Source organism: Trichosurus vulpecula, chromosome 7, assembly GCF_011100635.1.
Source record: "Trichosurus vulpecula isolate mTriVul1 chromosome 7, mTriVul1.pri, whole genome shotgun sequence".
Taxonomy (NCBI): Eukaryota; Metazoa; Chordata; class Mammalia; order Diprotodontia; family Phalangeridae; genus Trichosurus; species Trichosurus vulpecula.
The window spans coordinates 232,561,809-232,586,756 of NC_050579.1; the positions used below are offsets into that span (position 1 = coordinate 232,561,809).

General features: G+C 35.8%; 1 protein-coding gene across 1 annotated transcript in view; it reads left to right on the forward strand.

The window, feature by feature from the left end:
* The window catches only part of LOC118857835 (serotriflin-like), a 54,881-nt gene that overhangs the window by 15,357 nt on the left and 14,576 nt on the right, over positions 1 to 24,948 (forward strand). Inside the window, exons 2-4 of the mRNA XM_036768338.1 lie at positions 11,067 to 11,195; positions 17,473 to 17,563; positions 19,449 to 19,594. Coding sequence (XP_036624233.1) covers positions 11,067 to 11,195; positions 17,473 to 17,563; positions 19,449 to 19,594 — 366 coding nt within the window. The remainder of the gene's footprint in view (positions 1 to 11,066; positions 11,196 to 17,472; positions 17,564 to 19,448; positions 19,595 to 24,948) is intronic.

A 24,948-nucleotide genomic window follows, 5' to 3' on the forward strand; every position in this document is an offset into this window, starting at 1 on the left:
GTTTTTGCCTCTTTTTGTATCCCCAGTGCCTGGCATATAGGAGGTGCTTAATAAGTGTTTATTGATCAATTAACTGATTCTAACCTTGAAGCAAGAGTCAAAATAAAGCCATGTTCCCTAATGCACATATGTGTGTACATGTGTGTGTATATATATATGTACACACAATGTATAATCACATATGTATGCAAATTTCTATATACCTATATTTACATCTATATTTTTATCATATATCTACATCTTTACCTATATCTATATCTCTACTTAATCTGCATCTACATATTCATCTGCAGCTGCATTTATATCTGTACCCACATCTCCTTCTACATCTGCATCTACACCTACATTTATGCCTACACAATGCATCTACATTGATACCTACGCCTACACTTACAGCTATACTTCCACATATGATTGCATTTGTATCTACATATGCGTATGTATCTACAGCTACTCCTGCATCTGCATCCACATCTATACCTACACCTATGCCTACATCTACAACTATATTTGTCTGTATCTAATTTCTATGGCACCATGACATGTCTGATAGACAGACCTAGGTCTGGAGTCAGGAAGATCTAGGTCTCCATTTCCACATCTGATACATACTGACTATGAGAATCTGGGCAAGCTTCTCATTCTTTCCATTTGTAGTGGGTGCCTCTCAGACTATAAATTTCAGAGAAGGTGCTGATCTGCACTAGCATAAGGAATTACTCACAGGAAGCTCCCTCGAGCAATGAAACCACAGGTCTATCCCACTCACCATTCCCTATGCACAACATAAAAATATACATATGTGTATGGACATATATTCAAATATAATACATATAGGTTACATGCCCTTTTATATGAGTCCTTACACACATATTATGTATGTATATACATACATGTATATAAATACAGCAATAAAATAGATGCATATAATTCTCTTCTATAGTTCCACAGTTATGTTCACACTATGAATTTAATTCAAAATTTCTTCCATTGTAAATTTTATTCTGGTCACTAGATGGCATCCTGAGATAATAAAATATTGCATAATACTTTATAAGCTATTTAATGAGGTTGCGTGTTGTGAAGTACACTAAGACTGAGCAATTTCAGCAAATAACTCTAGAGGTGATCAGCATTTTATTTATTGAGATACAAATTATCAGGTTTTTTTCAGACTGATTACTGAGTGATTTTATGACACAACATTTTTTATAATGATAATTGACTTAAAATCGTAGAATGCTAGTGATGGATAGAAAGAACATGACTTAACCTCCCACCACTCTTCCTGTCCCTGTTTTTGTTTGTTCATTTTTACTCTCAAGGATACTGCCCATAGAGTAATTAAATGACCTACCCTCACTCACAAAGTATATGACAGAACCTGAAGTTAAAACCCAGACTTCCAGCCCCCCTGCCCCTTCAAAGAAGGCATAGCTAAAAACTGTGGCAAGGTAACATTTTAATTTGTTGCAAGAGTGATCAAGGGAACCCCTGAACTTCAAAGAAGGCATAGCTAAAAACTGTGGCAAGGTAACATTTTAATTTGTTGCAAGAGTGATCAAGGGAACCCCTGAACTTCTATGCTGGAGTGCACCCATGACAATGAGAGACATGCTCTACTCTGGTGGACAGGATTTGAATGGAGGGTCTCTGGCCCCCTTAAGCCCTTATTAGCACAAGATATTATTGTCTTTGGCTGCTTTTTAAATGAATTATGATATGTAAAACACATTACAAATCTTCAAGTGCTGCATAAATACTATCATTGCCATCATCATCATCTTCTTCTTCTTCATCATCACCATCATCATCATTATCATCATCATTTAATAGTGCTTTATTGAGTCTCCTAAAGGCATATATATTTTTGGTCTGGGCCACTAGATCTTTATATCGATGCAAATCGTCTGCATCTATGGGCCCTACTATTTTAGAGTCTCCAATTCGGTGGGGGGGATTATATTTTTTCCCTTACATCAAGATTCATATCTCATAGCTTTTGAATATCAAAATCAGTTATGGCAATTCAGCATTTGAAGCATTATTTCATCACCCTGTTTTAAGATCCAAGCTACCAAATCTTGCGTCATTTTTGCTGGTTGGGGTGAAAAAGAAGGCTTGGTTAATTTATGGCTAGACTTGCAAACTTATCCTTCATTCTGTGGAAAATGGGGACCCATTTACACAGCATTGAAGACAGTTGAAAGATACAAGCCCTAACCCAACAGAATATCAGATTTAGTAGTTGTCCCACCCTAGAAACAATCTGATAAGTCCCCAACAATCCCAGCAGCCAAATATTGTAAATCAGACTACTTCCCTGTTCTTATATTTCACTATTCCCCTAAGTGTTGTGCCTCTTTTCTGTTACAAAAATAAGCTCTGTAAGTCATTCCTTTTGTCATTAATTACTGAGTGATTAGTTGGCCTGACTTAATGGTAACCTTATGATCATTACTATTAAAGCATTATTTACTCAGAAACTTTGTACCTCAGAATTCTTTTCTATTTTTAGATAATTTTAACACGACACCCAGATGAGACCTGAGAGATTGACTCGAGGCTTCCATAAGAGTCCCTCTTTGAGGAGTTTCCCTGAGAGCTTTCACACCCAGGGAATTCCTTGAGATAGACAGCCTTAGAGGCCTGTCCTGAATCGTCTTTTCTGAGCTAAGGTAAGCACCTACTTTGATTAGGAAACCACCAAAAAAATTTATTACTCTTCAGGGATTGTTACTCTTTCAAATTTAAAGTTAAGCCTCCACTTCAGAGAAGAAAATGTTTTTTATTAGAGGAAGTTTTTCCCTAACACAGTGGGGAAAAAAGAGCTTTTGAAAGTTTTTTTTTTTTAATTAGAGGAAATCCCCTTCCCCCCATACTAGTGCAGAAGAAAAAAGTTTTTCAGAAAAAAAAAATTATTTTCTTCCCCATTAGTGGGGAAGAAAAGGCATTTTAAAAAAGTTTTTTTTTAAATGGAATAGGTACTTCTCTTTAAACTCTCTTTCTGTAATTTAGTACAAAGTCTTTTAAAATGCTGAATGTGAGCCAACTAAAATTAATGGACCCTTGTGAAAAATGAAGGTTAGTTATTGCCACTAGTATTTTAAAAAATTGATTGGGTTGAATATTTTGTTTTGAAGCTCCATTGTTATTATATATTAGAAAATTCGATCAGTCTTTGTATGTACCAAGGGATAATAACAATAACCATACCTACCTCCCAGGGTGGTTGGAGTAATTAAATGTTTCTAAAATGTATAGCATAATGAACAATGTATAAATGTTGACTATTGCTTGGGAGTTTGGGATTAAATAACATAACAAAGACAATAATATGAATGATTTTCTAAGAAGAATAAGTTGAGATTTTATCCAACTGAATATATATTCCTTTAGACTTCTAGTTTTCCCATATTGTGGAATTTGGAAGAATATGAAACATAAGACTAGAAATGGGAATTCTTTTTAATTAAAAAATATGATTTTAAAAACATACTATTACATGAAATTCTTCTAAAATATCACAAAATTCTGTTAGAGAGGCCACATCCCTATTGAGTTATTAAAATGAATGTGATAATGGTCTTTGAAAAACAGTGTAATAATGATGTGCCCTAAATTCTTATGATTTAACAAGAGGTTTGGGGACACCTCTCCCCCCAACAAGAATTGTGATCTAAATTTGTGACTGTGCTTGAGTAAAGTTACTTTGACATGGACTAACTTGACATCATTTGGACAAAGTAAGTTTAGTATTTCATGAATCAGACTGCCAAAAGATAGCAAGATTATTAAAAAAAAAGCCCAATAAATATTCAGTATTATATTTTCCTCTAAACTAGTCTCCTAAAGGGAAAGACTTGAGTCTTACTATTCATAACTACCATATAACATTAGTTAGCAAGTGGTTCAAGTAATAAGTGAGAAATACAACACAAAACATTCTAAGGTATTACAGAAAGTAGGGCTCTGAAATTGTTTGAAGTAATCTTTAAAAACTAAAATAAAAAATCTTGGCATGTGGTAAATACACACACATATGTGTGTACATATAGATATATACATATGTGTATACACGTACACTCACAAACACATACATGTAAAACTATTATCATTTGATATATGAACTTTTAATTGACTATAATTACTCTATAGTGGATAACATTGTACTAGGTTTCAAATGTCACTGGATGTGATTTTAAAAAAATGCCAAAGGAGACATGACAGACAATTTCACCTGTAACATAATTTTAAAATGCATCTCATAGAATTACTTTCATCTGATGAATAAGGAGTTTCTCTTGCATCTTAAATATTTTTAAAGAAGCTGTTAAGACAACTTACTTCCCCTTTTGATCTGACTTGATCAGAAATGTATCTGTTATAGAACGTGAAATATTTAATGAAGCATATTTTGTTTTAAATTAAGGAAATAATAATAATGCTAAATGACTTACTGTTGGGAGAAAGGCACAGAAAAATTCTTTAAGAGGTCTTTGTGAAGTTCCTTTGGACTTCCTATTTGACCTGTTATAAGACCTTAACCAACCTTGCTGACAGTGCTTTGAAACTCTGATGTGCAGCAGTTTAAACTAGGACATCTCCCAGACAAAGAAGGAAATTTATGAGTAAAACTTTAAATAATAGGTGAATTAGAAATCTTGAAAATTGAGAGTGATTTAAAAAATTGAAAATAAAAAAATCATTGAACTAATAAATAAAATTAGATGCTAGTTTTATGGGAAAAAATAGTTAAATCATTGGTTAAATAGATTTTTTAAAAAAGAAAAGAAGAAAACCAAATTACTTGTATAATAAAAAGGGTGAATTTACCACCAACAAGGATAAAATTAAAGCCACTACTGAGAGCTATTTTGCCCAACTACATACCAATAAATCTAACAATCTAAATGAAATGGATGAATACAAAAATATAAAATACTCAGGTTAACAGAAAAGATAGAATACTTAAATAACCCTATCTGAGAAAAAAAAAATTGAACAAGCCATCAATGAGCTCCCTCAGAAAAAATCACCAGGACCTGATGAATTCATGTAGGAAAATAGGCAAAGAAAGAGTCTTGCCAAATTTCACATGTATGTATATTTACATATGTATATATAATACTGATAAATAAACCAGGAAGAGCAAAAAGAGAGGGGAAAACCCTATAAATCAATTTCCCTAATGAATATTGATGCAAAAATTTTAAATAAAATATGATCAAGGAGTTTATATCAATATATCACAAAGATCATGCACTAAGACTAGTTAGAATTTAGGTCAGGAATGAAGGGCTGGTTCAATATTCAGAAACCTATCAGCATAATCTACCATATCAACAATAAAAGCCAAAAAAAAACCATATGATTATCTCAACAGAGGCATAAAAAGCTTTTGACAAAATACAACACTCATTCCTAATTAAACAACAACAACAACAACCCCAGAAAGCATAGGAATAAATGGAATTTTCCTTAAAATGCTAGATAGTATCTATCTAAAACCATGAGCAAGCATTATCTGTAACATGGAACAAGCCAGAAGCTTTCCCATTAAGATCAGAGGTGGAACAAAGATGGCTGTAATCACAGCTATTGTTCAGTATTGCACTAGAAATGTTAGGCATAGCAATAAAAGAAAAAAAAGAAATTGAAGGAATTAGAATAGGCAAGCAAATAAAACTATCACTTTTTACAGATGATATGATGGGGTATCATTCGGATTAGAAAATCCTAGAGAATCAACTAAAATTTAGTTGAAATAATTAACAACTTTAGCAAAGTTGCAGGATATAAAATAAACTCACATAAATCATCTGAATTTCCATGTAGTACCAAAAAAGTACAGCAGAAAGAATATATGTAAAAGTAATTGTGGATATGGAAGAAGAAAGATATAAGCAAATCTCAGTTGCATAGTTAACATGTTTTAGATAAATGGGATCCAGAAACTTTTTAAAATACATATTTTGAAAACTATTTCAACTGTTTTTTCCTTTATAGTCTTATATATTTTATTTTATACATTTAAAAACATCCTGAAAAGAAGTTAATAGGCTTCACCAGACTGTCAAGGGGTCCATGATATGTACCAAAAATAGCAACAAAAATTAAAATGAAAGTTCTGTAAAGTAAAATCTGCTTCTGAAACTCCTGACATCTTTTTGACCAGAAGTCTTGACACTGAATTTGCTGGTGCTGGTGAACAAATACAAAGCAGGATCTCGTCATTTAAGTCAAAAGTCTGATGAAGAGGACTAAAGTGGAAGACTTGTCCCTTAAGCTGATCATTTGTTCTGAAGCAGATCTAGTGAAGAAAATGCAGCAGAAGAACAGAGTAACCATTTATCTGAGGAAATATTTACCATGACTCATACTAAAGAATTGTCTGGGGACCCTCAGACCCTGAAAGAACCTGAGAATGTTGCAACCTGAAACATGTGAGAGGTTTTCAGCTGCTTGCTTTCCCCTGCCCCTCCACCAATGTGTATCTTCCATGGTCACTACACATACTTGTCTCCATCTGTATTAAAAAAAAATGTAAGTACTGCTTAGCTTTTTTTTCCTGTATAGCAGTACTTCTCACAGAACTAGATACACAGTAATAACTTAATAAAATTATGTTCATCAATTAATTAATTCACTCATTCATGGCAGTTGAATATCATAAGCAGCTAGAAATGCTAAGATACGTAAGACCTGAGTTTAAATCGTACCACAAGAACAAGGTGTATAAAATGCAAGACACGTTATTGCCCTAGTTCAATATCATGAGCAGGTACACCTTTAAAAATATAAATTTTAAGATTCTAGGAACAGTTAAATTTTTTAAGAATCACGTGACCTGGCTTTGTTATTCATGAGTTTTATCTGCCCTATTTTTTTCAGATTTCATTTAGTCCTATTGTTCCCATTAAAAGTTTATATAGGCCACTTCAAATAGATAAACATAGTTTATAGCTAGAGAATATCTCAGTTCCATTTTAAGGTGACCACACCTGGCCTTTAAGTAGATAATCTTGGGTGCACAAATCACACATGATAGTTCCTTCCTCTATAGTTTAGAATTGGGGAGTTGACTTTAATTAGTCGTCTGGAGAAGGAAAGATATTTTTAATAACCTGAGGCCTCTATCCTTTGGTTGTTCTTTGATTATGCCCCAGATCTCTTAATGAACTATGTGCCCAAAAGGTTGAAAATAATTTTGAAAATTGATTAAGACCCTGTTATGAGATCTCCTAAAAAGTCTCTACACCTGTCTTCACTGAAAAGGAAATGAAAATTTTAATGTTTTCTTGGAAGTGTTGTAAGATGGAAAAAATGAAACAATGACCTTGGATACATTGGATTTGGAATGAGGGAACTTAGGATCAAATCCTGATTCTACTCCCTACAGTCTGTATTTTACCTCTAAACTCTAACGGTGCTTCTAACTCTAAGTCTTAAGACCCAATGAAAAAGAAACTCATTTATTTTTCAGATATGGCCCTGAAAAACCTCTTCTTCTGTTTGGTTGCTACAGCATTCTGGGCTATCTCAATTATAAAGGTATGAGTTCGACTTTATTTTACCAGATTGGCTTTCATATTACACAAAGTAGGCTGACAATTATGACAAATTGACATTCAATCAAAAAGCCTAACCAAAGAAGACAATTGGCTTCTCCCCTCTCCTATCCCTATGGTTTTAAGTTCTTCAGGATGATCCTTGACTCACTACTGCCGTGCCTCACTTCTGCATGGGTCCTTTCTGTAGCTGACCATTTCTGCTAATTCCACAACACTATGAAACTGACTGTCCTCCAAGATCTCTATGTAGTGCCATCTTTCTGCGAGACCTCCTACCTCTCCAAAAGTGTATTGGAGGTTAAGGGCATTGACTGTGCTTTGGAGATTTTGAGAAAAGACCACCCTCTTGCCAAAGGCCACTACATCTGAACAATAAAGTTTCTACTATGTCAGAATTCTTATAGTTTTTCATTCAACTATCTACCTAGGATCTCCTTCCCACAACTTTTGTTGAATTCCTAAATAACCATCAGTGAACCAATGTACCTAAGAGGGTACACATTTAAATCTTCTCTAGATATTGAGTATCGCAGAAGACCTATTTCACTAGAAGAAATTTTTTTAAAATGTAAAAAATGAATATTTAAGAATTCTAGCAAAAGCCAATGTTATGGTTAGCTATAAAATATAATTTATATATTACATATAAGCTCTATCAGGTACTATATATATATATGTGTGTATATGTATGTGTGTACATGTGTATATGTCAGTTACTGTCCATGAGCATGGACAGTAGACTCACCTCTGTCAGAGACTTATTATAGACTTACTTCAGAAAGAGAAGAGACGTTCAAGGTCATCTAGTCCCATCTCCCATCATTTTGCAGGTGAAGAAACTGAGGCAACAAGAGATATAATAAACTGCTAAAGGTCACATAGGTAGCCCATATGTGGGTCTATAAAGTAACTATGGTCCTCTGACTCAGAGTTCGAGGCTTTTGTACACTACTTCATGAATTCGTGGTGTCTACTAACAGGCAGAACATAAGACGAGACTGAGGAAGAGTTATAGGCTCGTACATTTTAGACCAAGAGTTGAAACAGACATCAAAAGTCATTTACTCCAATTGCCTCTTTATAGCAGCTAAAGAATGGAGTCTAAGAGAGGTTGAGGGACTCATCTAGAGGTGGGATTCAAAATTAGGTCTTCCTGACTCCACACCCAGTAAGCTATCCACTATACCATACTACCTGTCTGTGTCATTACAAGAACTCTTAATAATGACAACACATTGTTGTTCTTTGGCCTTTGATTTTTTTCTTTCTCTCTGCTCTACTTATCAATCATCTGCCCCACATGATGAATTCTGAGAACATAAACATGTGGTACACAGCAATAGCTATACAAACCTATCTATGCCCATTTCAGTTCTTCATTCATTTCAGTCATGTCCAATTCTTTGGGAAGCCATTTGTGTATGTGTGTGTACGTGTGTACGTGTGTGTGTGTGTGTGTACGTGTGTACGTGTGTGTGTGTGTGTGTGTGGTTGACAAAGATACTAGACATGAGAAAAATAAGGCAAACATGGTTAAGTGACTTGCCTAGGGTCACCAAGCTAGTAAGTGTCTGAGGCCAGATTTGAATTCAGGTCTTCTTGACTCCAGGACTAGGGTTCTATCCACTATGCCACCTAGCTGCCCCTATGCCCCTAGTACTCAGCAAATATATCATTGTGTTTGTTAAGTGCCCTTCTAAATCTAACTTTTTATGAAACAATACATAGCAAAAGATATACATGAGTGTTATGGCTTAGCATAGTATGGGGAGAAAGTGTTGGCTTTGGAGTCAGAAGACTTGAATTCAAATTTCAAGGCTAATCTTTACAACTTCAGTGACCTAAGACAATTCTCTTAACTTCTTTAATCCTAAATCTCATTTTTTAAAAAGGAGGGAGGGTTGGACTAGATGGTATCTGAGAGCTTTTGTACTTTTAGATCCTTAGGAAAAATAAGATTGTCATAGAGAGTGAGAGTTGATTTTGTCCCAATAAGCTTGTTTTATTAGTTCTCTTCTTATATGTTTGAGTGCTAATCACATTCATGGATCTTTTCTTATTGTAAATTTTCTTAAAAGAAAATATAAGAAAGATAGAATTTCCTTGCTTGGATCAAATAGATGAGCCTTTTGAGTTCATGAATCCTATATAAATTCTCTCTTTGTTATAGAAATCCTGAATTGCCAATTAATTTATGAAATTGTAAATGGGGCAGGCCTACCCAGTTCTTTCTGTACCTGTCAGGAAATACTACGGTAGTAGTGAGGAATGAGGCTGAAAACACCATATTAAGACACAGGGAGCATAAGAGCAAACAATTACAAACAATATTCAGACAGATATAGAAATGGATATGGAGGCAAATAACATGGGAAGGGATGGAGTGCTGAAGGGAGGCAGGTAGCATGGGAAAATAGACGAGGAGGGGGAGAAGCATAAAGAATCACTCATGCAACTATAGATTAGAGTTGGGAGCACTAGGCATCCTAAACTTAATGCAGATGGAAGAGTATTCAAGGTGCAGGAGTCTGAGGTCTCATTTTATAGGTTTTTTGGAAGGACTAGACTAACTCTTATCTGTGACACCTTGGGGTTAGTTCACCAATATATCTAAATCATTTCAAAGTTATTAGTAAAACTTTAAAGTTACCCATTCATCTCAGTCATCAGTGCCATTTAGCGTTCTGCTGGTCCAGGGGTGCAAAACCTATGGCCTCACGGCCACATGTGGCCCTATCCCATTAAGGATTTGTTCTGTAAAGTTTGGATTCAGTCAAACGGCTGCACTTGAGGACCTAGAGGGTCACATGTGGCTTTGAGGCCCCAGGTGCCTCACCTCTGGACTATGGTCCAAGAGAAAGAGTGACGAATTTGGCGTCAAAGGACTTGGATTCAAATCTAAGTTCTGTCACACTTTATTTGTGTGATCTTAGGCAAGTCACAGCCCCATTCTAGCGCTAAGTTTGATGAGTAGTAGGAGGCAGATTAGATTAAATGACCTTTAAAGTACTTTCCAGCTCTAAATCCACGATGTTAGGAATCTCTGACAGAGATGAGCATCTACTTTCTATAACTGCTGCCATAAAGCATTATTAATTAAAATATCTTTGCTGTCCTATTCATGCGATACTGTTTGCTCCCTGCTTTTTATCTACCATAATACATACTTGTGACATATATATGCATGTATACATATTAATATCATAATCAGGCCAGTCTGATTATGTCACTTTCCTACTCCATAAGTCATCAACCATCAATGAGCACAATATGTGTGTCTAGATGTGTGTAGGTATATAGTTACACACACACATGTATACACAAACAGAGAAAGAAAGAAATAAGGCATTCAATGATACTGTATCTCTTGGAAGAACATTTCCTTTCAGATACGAACCCTTACACAGCTTCTTAGTAATTTCTTTCAACATTATCTTATTGAAACATAACAATCAAAAGAAACCTAAAGCTTAAATATCTTTCTTGGAACAGGTTGAACCAGTGATGGTTCCATATGAAACAGTTTCTACTAAAGAAGTGAATGTCCAGGAAGAAATTGTTGGCAAACACAATGCTCTCAGGAGGGGAGTAATTCCCAAAGCCAGAAACATGCTGAAAATGGTAAGATATGAACTACAAAGTGAGTGAAATGTAACCCTTCTCCATCAATAGGAATCTGCTAAGGTTCCTGGCCCCAGGCACATGAGACATACTGATTGTGTGACCATACAGCAGAAAAAGCATGTATCTTTCAGAATTCTTAAACAAAAATGGAAAGACATGTCCTACCCCAACTGTTTCTGAGTAAAGAAAATTCCAAAGAAATAAAAAAGAAAAGAAAACACTTTGGGAGGTGTTGCAAGTTGATTAACCACAGATTCTTCTCTTGCAGAAACAGGAATTAGGGTGCATTGGGCATAGGAATTGCCTTGAAATTCTGGCTAATTACCCTAAGAAAGAAAAATGGAATTGAGGAAGATCTAGAAGCCTCTTTCCCTTCATAATAGAGAGGAGAATTGGGTGTGGGAGGCCATGCTAGAGTATGGTAAAGCTTTGGTCTAAAACCCACATGCCCAGAGATGTTAAGAATTTTGTTTCACTAAAAGCAATACAAAACCAAATTCACTCCAATCAATAGGAAATAACTAAACAATTACTAATTATTCTCCCAGCCACGTGGGGGGCTGTCACAGACAGAGAACTTTTCAACATAGTTTTTTTCCCCTAAAGCACATTTTGATTATGTTACTTCTTTGCTCAACAATTGATAAATCAATACATCATTAATAAATGTCTTCTGTTCATCAGCCAATGTGCTACATGCTAAAGATTCAAAGACGAATTAAAATAGTTTTTATCTTGAGGGAGTTTATATTCTACTGGTGAAAATTCCAATTGTGAAACAAATAAAATGCAAAATATGCTTGTAAAATTTAAAATAATGAAGGAGGGGGGCAGCCAGGTGGTGCAGTGGATACAGCACTGGCCCTGAACTCAGGAGGACCTGAGTTCAAATTTGACTGCAGACACTTACTAGTTGTGTGACCCTGGGTAAGTCGTTTAACTTCAAATTCCTCAAAAAAAAAGATAATGGGGAAGAATAGGAACCATTAGGAGCTAAACAAACTGGAAAGATTTCATGTTTAAGATAACATTTGAGCTAAAATTTGAAGGAGGTTTCCTATCATGTCTAGGGTACAAATAAATCCACTCTGTCATTTAAAGGTCTTTATAACCTGTCTTTACTGTATCTGTCCAGGGTTATTATACATTTCTCCCCTTATTATACATTACTCTTCACAAGCATTTATTAACTGTTTACTATGGGCAAATTTCTCTACTAATTTCTAGGGACAAAAAGAAAGACCAAAACCTAGGCTCTGCTCTCCAGGGGCTCACATTCTAATGAGAAAGACAGGATATGAACAATTAAGTACATACAGTGAAATGTCAGAGGGAAGTCATTTTCAGGGTGCTAGGGATATAGGCAATCCTGAAAAAAGTTGTCATTTTAATTGAGTCTTAAAGGAACTAAAGCAGCAAGAAAAATTAAAGAGGGGGGACATTCTAGCAAGGACAAAGGTGTCAGGTGATGAGATGTCTCATGTAAGAAACAAGATCAAAATTTCTGAATCACAGGGTACATGGAGAGGTGTAGAGTTTAAGAAGATTCTAAAAGTGGGAAAGTGTTAGTTTGTGAATGATTTTAACTGCCAAGGAGATTTCATATTTAATCTTGGAGGTAAGCAGGAGATACTAGAGTTTATTGAGGTGGGAGGGGGAGGGGAGTGTGACACAGACTTTCAAATTAAGAAAATCATTCCCATGGCTCAGTGAATAATAGATTAAAATAGGAAGATAGATGAGAACAACCAGAAAGATATTGCAATAGTACGAGCATGAGATGATATGAAATTGCACCATGTTTGTGGTTGATTGAGTGGAAAGGAGAAATCTGAGAGAAAATGTGAAAGTAAAAATGACAATACTTGGCAACAGATTGTTTATCTGGGATGAGTAAAAGAGAATCATTGAAGACAACACTAAAGTTGAAAATTAAGGTTATTGGGACTATGGTCACATCAAAAATGTTAGGCAAATTTGGAAGAAGAGAGGTTTGGTGGGAAAATAATAACTTACATCTTAGACATGTTGAGTTATACATATGGGGCATCCAAATGGAGATGTGTAAAAGGCAGTTGGTGATGCAAACTAGAAGTTAGGGCTAGACATAAAAGTCTGAGAATCATTGCCTAGAGATAATAATTTAATTCATGAGAGATAATGAAATCACTAAGAGAGATAGTCCAGAGAGAGAAAAGAAGAGAAATGAAGAGTTGAGTGAATTGAGTGAAAAACAGAATGAGTTGGTCTGACCTAGATGAAGATTTAGATAAAAAAGTCTAAGAATAAGAGGCCAAATAGACAGGAGGAAAAGAAAGAGAGAGATTCATCATGAAAACCAAGAGGAAAGAGTATTTAGGAGGGGAAGGTGATAATCAAAAGTTGCGAATGGTTCAGAAAGAAGAAAAAGTCATTAGAGTGGTCAATTAATAGATCACTGATAACTTTGGAGATAGAAGTTTCAGTTAATAGATGAGGGTGAAAGTGAGATTTAAGGTTTTAATCAAATGAGAGGAAAGGAATTGGAGGCAGTAAGTATAGATGGCTTTCTAAAGGAGTTTAATTGAGAAGAGGAAAGAGCTAGGAAACAGCTAGCAGAGATGGCTAAAGTGAGGATTTGTTATAAGGACAGGGGAAACAGGCATGTTTGTAGACAGCAAGGAAGTAGGTGATAGGTAGAGGCTGAAAATTAGACACAGAAGATAATAGAGGAAGCACTATGAAAGAGAAGATGATGAAATGGGATTAAGGGTGTTTGTAACAGAGGAATTGCTTCACCAAATCTTCACCTGAGACAACCCTAAGGAAGCAAATGGTGGAAGACAATCTCTGAGTGATAAGGTAAAGAGGAGGGCAAAAGAGTGTTTAGCAAATGGCCTCATTTTTAAAAAATGAAATATGAGGTGAGGTCCTCAGCTGTGTAGGGGTTGTGATTGGGGGGAGAGTTGCCATGGAAACTTGGAGAGAGAGAAAACATTTTGGAATATCAATGTGGTAAGTGAGCAAGAGATCTGATTTGGGAGAAGTAAAAGGATTGCTTTGCTGCAGTGAGGGTCCAGTAGAATCAAACTTGCTTTCTTGTATGTTGCACATGTGACTCCATCTCAAATTCCACACCTGTGTATTCACTACCTCTCATTACTGAAATGCACTTTCTCATCACTTCTGCCTCTTGAAATGATAAGTTTCTTTCAGAATTCTGCATAAATGCCCTTGTATATGGGAAACATTCCTTATCACCTCATGTACTAATTCTTTCCCCTCCCAAATTGGCCATGCATATATTTTCTATTGATTTATAGCTGTGCATATATCTCCTGCCCCACACCCAATAGCATTCCATTTTTGAATTGTTTCCTTGGTAATTAGTACTGTTTCTTGTAAATATGATGTGATTAAGTGTTCGTCATTTGATTTACAAAAAAAAATATAAAAACCCATGTCCTATTCTTAGTTAGTTAGCGTATTTCAGAAGAGATGAGACCAATGCATGTGAAACAATTAGTCCAAATTAATTTTTCTCTGGTATTCCTTGTCTTCAGTGGGCATCAGAGTGGAACCATTAACTACTTCTGCTATTTTTCACTTCTTCAGCTGCCTGACCTGATAGCCTCTGTGCCTCCATTCACTGTTTACATACACATATATGAAAATTATGCATGTGTGTCTATATGTGTATACATACTTAATTGTTCAGTCATTCATTCATGTCTGAATCTTCAAGTCCCCATGGACTATGCTGACCATGGACTTTTTTTGGTAAAGTTACTGGAGTGGTTCGCCATTTCCTTTTCTAATGAAAGACTAAGGCAAACAGAGGTTAAATGACTTACCAAGGGTCACACAGTAAGTGAATAAAACCATATTTGAACTCAGGTTTTCCTGACTCCAGGCCCCAAACTACACTGAGCCACCTAACTGCCTTCTGACATACATAATTCACATACATAAAATCATAGGTATATATTATAAAAATAGCCTATGCATATATATGCATAGTTGTCCAGAAAGTTCACAGAAGAGTCAGAACACAGGATAAGCATGAAAAAATAAACATTTAAATAAGTATAGACAAAGAAAATAGGATTTTTCACATTAGAAGATAACAAAAATAAAAGTGTATATAGAGGACAGAAGGGAAAATAGCCAGCCTAGAATGGATGGTTCATATTGAAGAACAAAATTACAGAATTAGGATGGTTCTAGATTATAAAGACCCTTGAATGACAAGATAAGAAAATTGGATTTGATCCAATGAAAAATAGTAAATTTTTGAACATGAAAGTAATATGAGAAAAAAAAACATTTTAGGAAGATTGACATGGTGGTCAAATTCAGGATGAATCATCTCTAAACCCAAAAAGAACTCCAGATTGAGAGCTGGTTTTGGTCTAAGATATATTCTAGGAAAGCTTGAGGGTTTTCTGAATTTACTGCAATTATAAAATCATTTTACAAGTGATGCAGTTAGGCACATGGTACATGAGATAAGATAGTATGAATGGCTTCATAAAAATTTTAGAGTTGGAAGGACAATTTTGGATGCTGTATTTGAGTACTCTCATTTCATAGGTGAGGATACTGAAGTCATAGATACTGAAAAAATAACTCTTTATAGGTCATGTGCCTCATTAGTGACTGTACAGGGACAAGAACTAAGGCCCCTTTGCTCTTGACCCAGAGCAATTAGGACAACATAAAAATAATAAATCGGTATTAGTTCCTCTAATATTTTGAGTTGCTTCTGCAATAATGGGGACATATTTCATTTTTAAGTATGTATTCTCTATAACTGCATCTATTTGTAAATTTTAAATGGCCATGGGATGTAATTTTAATCCATATGAAATTGAATGGCTTAAGTAGGAATGGATTCTTTCATCTTTCTTTTCTTATCATTGTGTCCTAAGGAACCATATTACCTGGACCATATTGTGCTGCACTAACCAGTTTAAAAAAAGACACCAAATAGTATTAAATATAAAATCAGATGGGTACTTAAAAGTAATTCACCCAAATTACCACAAGATGGGAGTATATGCCCATAATTTTAGTTTAAGGATGTCTGTTCTTTGCTCTAAAATACATTTTGATAGGTCTTTCAGTCACCTGCCAAAGGGAATCCCCAAAACCCTTTTGGGAATATGTTGCATTGATATTACATTATTTTAGGAAGATATAAATTATGTGGCTCTCCTCTGGAGGTTCTTGGACAAGAATCTCATAAGTTAAGTAGGCATGGATGATTTTCAGAATCCTTGCATCACTGAAATTACAGAGACATTAACTTATCAAATTATGAAACTTAATCCTTGGGAGTCATTAGAATTATAAAGATTTCATCTGGAAGGTACGATAAAGATTTCTAACTTGATGGAAATATAAACAGAGACACAACATGTTTCAGTGAATAGAGAACTGGCTTTGGAGTCAAGAAAATGATGATTTCAAACCTGCCTCTGCTATACAGACTCTGAGATGAGGCCCTGTGTTAAGTTACTAAGCTTCTCAATGTCTGAGGCAACTTTCTCAGACTATAAATTGAAGAATAGGTACCATTTTGCATTGGTAGAAGGAGTTTTCTCATCCCGAAGTCCATACCTCAGTGAAATAACAGGTCCAGTAAAAAAACAAAACAGATCTACAGAAGTGACTGCTTGCAGTTAGTCAATAGCAGAGTAAAAATTTAAACCCATGTTCATAATCATAGAATATTGTATTTAGACCTATAATATACCTTTGTAATGCTTCTCCAAATTCTTCTGTATATCTCCCTACAGAAGAGACCTTCATATAAGTCTTTTTATATGTCATGTTCTGTCTCAGCATATGACTGGTCCACCTTTTTTTCTAATCATACATTTCTATATCCTTAGCTACTTCTTGCACATAGTTTATCACTGATGAGGCTTATTTCACCATGTATCTTCCTACTTGATCTCAGTTTACCTACAACTTTAATTCCATGGAGATTGTGTAATTGCAAGAATGCATAGTATTACATGGAGAAAATCTGTGTTTAAAAATAGGATGGGTTTTTGCATAGGGGGGTAATTTGAGCATGTTAAAATTATTTCTCAGTTCCCCAAATGTTGCTCCAAGTATTACCTTGGAAAGATTTAACACCAACCATTATTTTTTTAGCTATTCCAAAACTATGAGAATATTTCATGGATTAGAATTAATGAATATGCTAAGTTGACTTTAATTATCAAGAAAATGTGTTATAAGCTAGTTACAACATTATGTGACAGATTCTTAATCTTTGACTTAGGAATGGAATGAAAATGCTGCACAAAATGCCAGAAATTGGTCAAAGGAGTGTAAGCAGGAACATAGTCCCCAATTTAAGAGGGTGATTACAGGTAGGTATATTGTTATGGCTTTCCTAAAGGGATTCTCAGCTACTCCAAAGTTTAGCAATTCGGCAGTACTTTTCATACTACACATGCAGTTAGACCCTAAGGATATTCTTCAGAGTTATTTCCTTTTTGTCACCAGTAAATAAATATTACTTACATGAAATATTACATATGCAATTGACAGTCTTAGAATATTCTATGTTAATGTTGGCTGAGCAAGTTGAAATGGATCTATTTTATAAAAGGATTATGCCCCAAGAGGAATTTGGCAGATGCCACCTTTTATAAATGCACAAATTATCCTCCTGGCACTTACATGCCAGCAAGAGATAATTACTGTTCTTCTATGACTACATAGAAGTTGAGTTGGCAAGTTATACCTGTCATTCTTTGGCTTTTTCCAGAAAGCCATACAGTAGAAATATACCAGAAGCACATGCTCTCTCTCAGCAACCACAGCTAGTTTTCTTCAACTTTCTCTCTGAAAGTAAATGAAATTCAATATACATTTAATAAATCTCTACTATATATCAGATATACTCTACTAGATATCAGATATTCTGTTGGGTACCAAGACTATAATTGGCAAAACTTAAGTAGTTCCTTCTTTCAAAGAACTCATACACAGATAAAACTAAGTAAGATGATTTATGCTTAAGTAGTAAGTAGTATAAAAGTATACTGCCTCTTCACTATAGTCCAAAAGAACAACAGTAGAATAATTATCATAATAATAATGGTAAACGAAGCTGAAAAATATTTTTAGAGAAAGTTTGATATGCAGGTTTGGTCGACATATGCTGGGATTGGGTTTACTCACATAACATGGAAAGTTTTAATACAGTAAATGACGCTTTCTCTTAAAACCATACTGAAATAAAAAGACTTGAGTTCAACTTAAGATAAGGCATATAGGTACTCAGAGGCTAGATAAACAAAGAGAGAGAACAGATAGAGCTAGAGAGAGATAGATATAGACTCACCAAGTCCCAGGTCTAGCAATTCAAAAGCAGCAGTGTGGTACTGAGGAAAGTGTGTTGAACCTGGAGTGACAGAATCTGAATTTCAATCTGCACTTTGTCTCATAACACCTGAGTGACTTCAGGCAAACTACTTCATTTCTCTAGTCTTCAATTTCATTATCTATAAAAACGAATGGGTTGACCTAGGTGATATCTAAAATCCTTTCCAGATTTAGATCTTAGTTGTTATGATTGGACACCTTAGTTGTCTCTAACAGTTTTATTGTGCTACGGAGATCAACTTTCTCTAATTCCAATTTCTAAGTATCTAACGTGATAGAATATAATAATATGTTATAAAATTTAACTAATATATAGATAATAAATATTTTATATAACTTACTTATATTTTCCATATATGTAATATTTTTATATGATATATATCATCCATAATATGTCATATTCTCTATTGTATATTTATGTTTCTAGATTTCATACATACATATCTAAATGTATATATGTATGTGTGTATACACACAAATACACACACACAATTATATTTGCATGGTGAGTTGTGTCCTCTGGCCTATCAACTACAAAACTGCAGTATTACATGGTCAGTCCATGGGAGCACATGGAGATTAGCCACTAAAAACAGAAAACTGAACCAATAATCAGTGATGTGACTAATTTGGTCATATCATATGTCACTTTTTCAATAATATCAGTAAGATAGAGTATTTTTAAAATAAGAAAGAAAAAATATGGCTGATTTGCTTTAAATCCCACAGCAAAAGGATTTATTAAGGACCTAATATATGCAAGTCATGGGATTAGACAAAATTAAATAACAGCCTTGCTCCCAAATAGATTACATTCTATTTCAAACTGTATAATGAATGACCCTAAGATTTCTATGCCTCCAGACAGTTTATGTGGAGAAAATTTGTTGTTTGCCTCCCATCCCCTTTCATGGTCTGATGTAATCCAGATGTGGTATGATGAGTCAAAAAACTTCACATATGGATCTGGACCAACAAAACCAGAATCAGTTGTTGGCCACTATACTCAGGTAAGATGTGCATTGATATTTCATACAGAGTAGCAATGCATCTTTAATTATATAAGGATAAGAGTAAATAAGGGAAAGTTAGGTGGTATAGCAGATAAGGTACCAGGCCAGGAAGACTCATCTTCCCGAGTTCAAATATAGCCTCAGACACTTAATAGCTATGTGACACTACAGAATGATGTCATTTTGGTCTTCTTCAAGAATGAATGACCAATCAGTTTCTCAACCTGATCATTCTTAAAATATTTTCTGTATATTAATGTCTATACTGGGGCGAGCCCAGTGCTATGCAACTATGTATTATGTATAATACAAGAGAAATATGACACATACACGACCCCCCCCAAAGAAGTTTATCTTTGAACTGATAAGATGGTACAATGAAACACTCAGAGAACAATTGCAAAGTAATACCTATGCGATTTACTGCAGGAAAGTGAATTAGGTAGCCCTGTAACATTCAGAGATGCCCCCTCAACATTTTTGCTAGTTTTTTGGCTTTCTGCTTTTTGTTCAACATAATCCTGGGATAACTGAGAGAGAAAACCAATGGCTGCTATGGAATTTTGTATTTCTACTTTCAGATTCCTACTTTTACATTGTGCTTAGTTTATACATATGTTCCCATCTAACTCAAGAAGTACATACTTGTTTGCCATAAGTTTTGACAATTAATACAATGGCACTTCTGTGATTCCATTAGTGATGGCAATCCCTCATCAGATGAAAATTGAACCTTCTTCGTGATTCTGTTCTCATCAATGTTTTCACACATACACACATAAATATTTTGTAGATGATTTTCCCATAATTGTAGAAAGGTCCCCTCTTGTACACTGGAGAGAATTTCTAGCATGGGCTGTTGTTTCCTATTCTCACTGAGAATGGCCTGCCTCCTTTCCTTGTTATATATGTCTGTATTAGGAGGGCAGAGTTTATAATCTCAAAGAGGATCATAAACATGTCTGAAAGGTTCGGAACCGCCAGATATAAGAAACTCTCAAAGTAGAAGGTAGAAGAATCAAAACATATATTTAGGCTCCACAGTAACCAACCCATGAACCAGCAACCCCATTTTGATATATTGATCAAAAGCTTCCAGGCCCAATAAGTACGCCTTGAAAGAGTAACCAGGAGGCTACAGAGAAGCATGACTGTGTAAAGCAAAATCATGCTTCCCCCTCTATGGTAAAAAGATTACCCACTGGCCTGAAGTCCTTGTTCAGCTTCCTCCCGTAGGTCAGCTCTGCTACTGGCAGCTCCTGCTTCGGCTGTGGCTGTGGCTGTGGCTGTGGCTGTGGCTGTGGCTATAGCAGCCTCTGGCTCCAACGGGAGCTGCTTTTAACCATCTGGCTTCTGCGGGGGTGTAAGGTATGCCGGGGAAAGCACAGGTTCTTTCAATCTGCTTAAGCAAGGTGAAGGGGTTGACCGGGAAAGCACAGGTTCTTTCCATCAGCTTAAGCAAGGGAAGCAAGGTGAAGGGGCCGACAAGCTTACTCCAGTCCAACATATAAACAGCATTCAGTTCAGGGGAAAAAGCCAAACTAGTCAAGGGCACTTGTTGACTAGGTGCTAAGGAGCCCATTTTTGGTTGCCAATACAATGTCCTTGATAAAATGTTTTAGGACACTTTTAATGTACAGATCATTCTTGGCAACACACATCCTGTAGCCCACTTATAGTCACTATAGGTCTTTCCTTTACCCTTCAATTATTCCTAATTTTAGTTCAGAAATTGTGGTGTTCTGTGCTTCTCCCCCATATGGTATCATCAGAAGAATATTGGTTTTAAAGAAATAGTAATCTGCATCAATGAGATTGGAATTTTTTAAAGTCTTAGACACTTTCCCAAATGAGATATAAAGTAATATTTTTTTTTACTTCATCCTGGGAACAGATTATTGTCTGTCTAAGCAGTCAGCCTACATAAAATAGTCTGGACAAAATGCACTTTTCATCTACTTATATAACAAATGCAACTAATTAATCAATTGATAAATATTCATTAAAGCACCTATAATGTTCCAAACTCTGCTTTAAACCTGAAGGTACCAAAAAAAAGGCAAGAGATATTCTCTTCTCTTGTAGTTTACAATCAACATGCAAACAAATATAGACAAAGCAAGCTATCTATAGGATTAATAGGAAATAAGGATTTGAGGCAGGCAGACCCACCAGCAGGATATTGCAGTAATCCATGAAGGACGGCACCAGGGTGGTGGCAGTGTCAAAAGACAGAAAGGGGTGTATTGAACAGATGTAGCAAAGTTTAAATTAACAGAAGGATGACATCAGAATTGAGAAGGGTTGGGAAAAGCTTCTAGTAAAAGATATGATTTTATGTGAGATTTTAAGGAAGCCAGTAGGCAGAGTTATGGAGGGAGAGCATTGCAAGCAAGGGACAACCAGAGAAAATGTCTGGAGCTGAGATATGGAATGTCTTGTTGTGAAACATATAGCAGGTCAGTGTCATTGGATGGAACAGCATGTGGCAAGGAATAAGATATAAAAAGATTGGAAAGGTAGGAGGGGGTGGTTGTTAAGGGTTTTGAATGCCAAACATTCCATTTTGTATTTAATCCTGGAGGAGATGGGGAGCTACTGGAACTTGAATAGAGGAGTGATATGGTTGAAACTGAACATTAAGAAAATCACTTTGGTGGCTGAATGAAAGATAGATTGGAGTGGAGAAAGACTTGAGGCAGGCAGACCCACCAGCTGGATATTGAAATAATCCATGAGAGACTGCACCAGAGTGGTGGCAGTGTCAGAAGAGAGAAGGGGGTGTGTTCAGCAGATGCAGCAGAGTTTAAATTAACAGGCATTCACAATGGCTTAGATATGGAGGGTGAGAGATAATGAGGAATCCAGGATGACCCCTAGGTTGTGAGCCTAAGGGCCTAAAAGGACGGTGTTCAGCTCCATAGCAATAGGAATGTGTAAGGTTTATGGAGAAAGATCATGATAATGAGCTCTGTTCTAGACATGTCTAGCTAAAGATGTCTATTGTACATACCTTTTGAGATGTCTGAAAGGCAATTGGAGATGAGATTTTGGAGATCAGAAGAGAGATTGGAGCAGGATAGTAGATTTGGGAATCATCATCATAGTATTTAAACCTATGGGAACTGATGGGATTGCCAAGTTAAGTAGTACAGGAGAAGAAGAGAAGAGAATCCAGGACAGAACCCTGAGGGATATGTACACAGTTAGAAGGAATGATGTGGATGAGGATCCAGGAAAGGAGACTGACAAGGAGCAGTAATATAGGCAAGAGCAGAAACAGCAAAGAGCAGCATCCTGAAAATCCAGAGAGAGTGGAATATCAAGGAGGATATGTGATTAACAGTGTCAAATGCTCCAGAGAGATTGAGGAAAAAGAGGATTGAGAAAAGGCCATTAGATATGGCAACTATGAGATCACTGGTAACTTTGGAGAGTTATTATATTACTCACTATGTCTGGATATTTTCCATATTTTCTCACCTCTATGGTTTTGCTCACATTAATGTCTTATGTGTAGCGTGTCTTCTTACCTATGTCTGTTTACATCCATTCTTTATGACCCGGTTCAAATGCCTCCTCCATTATGATTTTCTTTTATCAAGACAGAAATCACATTTTCTTTTTTTCAAAATTATGTAACATGGGCATAGCTTTAGACCTGCCCATGTGGGCAATGGAAGCCACATATTCTTTCTCTCTCTCTAACCACAACTGGCCGTTATATAAGCAGCTCTGAGTCTCTCCATCATATGCCATGGAATAGAGAGGATGACCACAGGACCCCAACACACAGGTAATACCGTCAATTCTACACTTCTGCAATTTGAGGGGTGACTCTGCTGCAGGAGAAATATACTCCTACTATTCTCCACTGTATCTCCTGTGATGGCAAGCAGGGTAGGACTTTTTGCCCTTGTTTTTTTTTTCTTTAGGAGTGCTTCTCAGCACTCAGGCAGTCAAGTACCTTTGATGAGTCTTGCCTTTCAAATGTAAGGGCAAACAAAGTGATACTTTTTGTTTTCTTTTGTTCTGGAATGCTTCTCAGCACTGAGGTAATCACATGCCTTTGATGAGTCTTGCCTTTGTTTCAATGTGGAGTCTTTGAATCAAGAGTCTTCATGACCTGCTTAAGAAACCAAAAAACCCCAGGCCCCAGGCCCTTGAGAAGTATATATGATCTAAGGTAGGCATTTTATTTTGGGGGCTTACTCATAGGAAGACAAGACTCTGGGTAGCCGATGTTGGAACTCCCCAACTTTGAAAACCCAGGTGTTGGTGTTTCTCTCTCTGGTAACTGTATTCATTGCTATAGTTAGAAGGCTAGAAGCCTATCTACGGATTCATGTTCATTTGCTTATATTTGTTTATATAATGTATTCTTGTAATTTCTGTTTGTATTCTCTCTGAAGTTCAGGGTGCTGCCTTTTTCCCCTGAACTAAGTGAATGATATGTGTAGTTTAGTTGAAATAAAATAGTTAACCTCCTAAAGTTGCTTTTCTTAGAAAAGTAAATCAAAGAACCTCTGCTAGCAGCCCTCCTGTGTGCTGGTGCTGTTGATCTTACACAGCCATAGTAGCTGCAAGCAGCATTGTTGTTACATCTCCTCAGCCTTCCCTTTTGTGCTTCCTATTCACACAAAATCTGTCACCATGTCATCTTTGATTCATCTTAAAATATTCACTAAGCAACATGATAAAACAAATGGTAACCATAAAATTTATTCAATAAAACCGAAAATAATAATAATCATAAACTAACAATCCAGCAATATACCTGGATCATATTCTCCCTCTAATGCACAGATTATCCATGGGAAAGTTCACATAAATTTACAGAAACCTAACAGGAATTTAAATAAGTAGGGAAACCGCTGTGCCTAGGAAAACTCATAACTCCTGAATCTAGGTTTCAATGCCCTTGGCCCTTCAAGAACAATCTGCATGAAACAAAGCTTCTTTGCTAGGGGCTTCCCTTAGTAGTCTTAATTTCTCTGTGGGTAGAGAAGACCACTCTTATTCTTACAAATTGATAAAGTAATAATATTATTTTGTCACTTGCAACTGCCTCTGGTAAGATGCTGAGAGAGAAAAAAAAAAGTTACTCATTTTCAATGATAAACAGTTCCTTTAGTCAGAGAACTTTTAATTTACTTAGATCTGGAAGCAACAGAGGATTCTGCTTTATTTTTTCCCTATTTATCTATAAGTTGCTTTTCACAGCAAATTGTAGGTATAGTGCCTGACTTTTTCTACTCTACTTTTCCCTCCCAAAGTGGTGTGGACAGTAGGAGGCATCATAGGCACCTCTGAGAAGTTTTGCCTCCCTCAGGCTATATATATATATATAT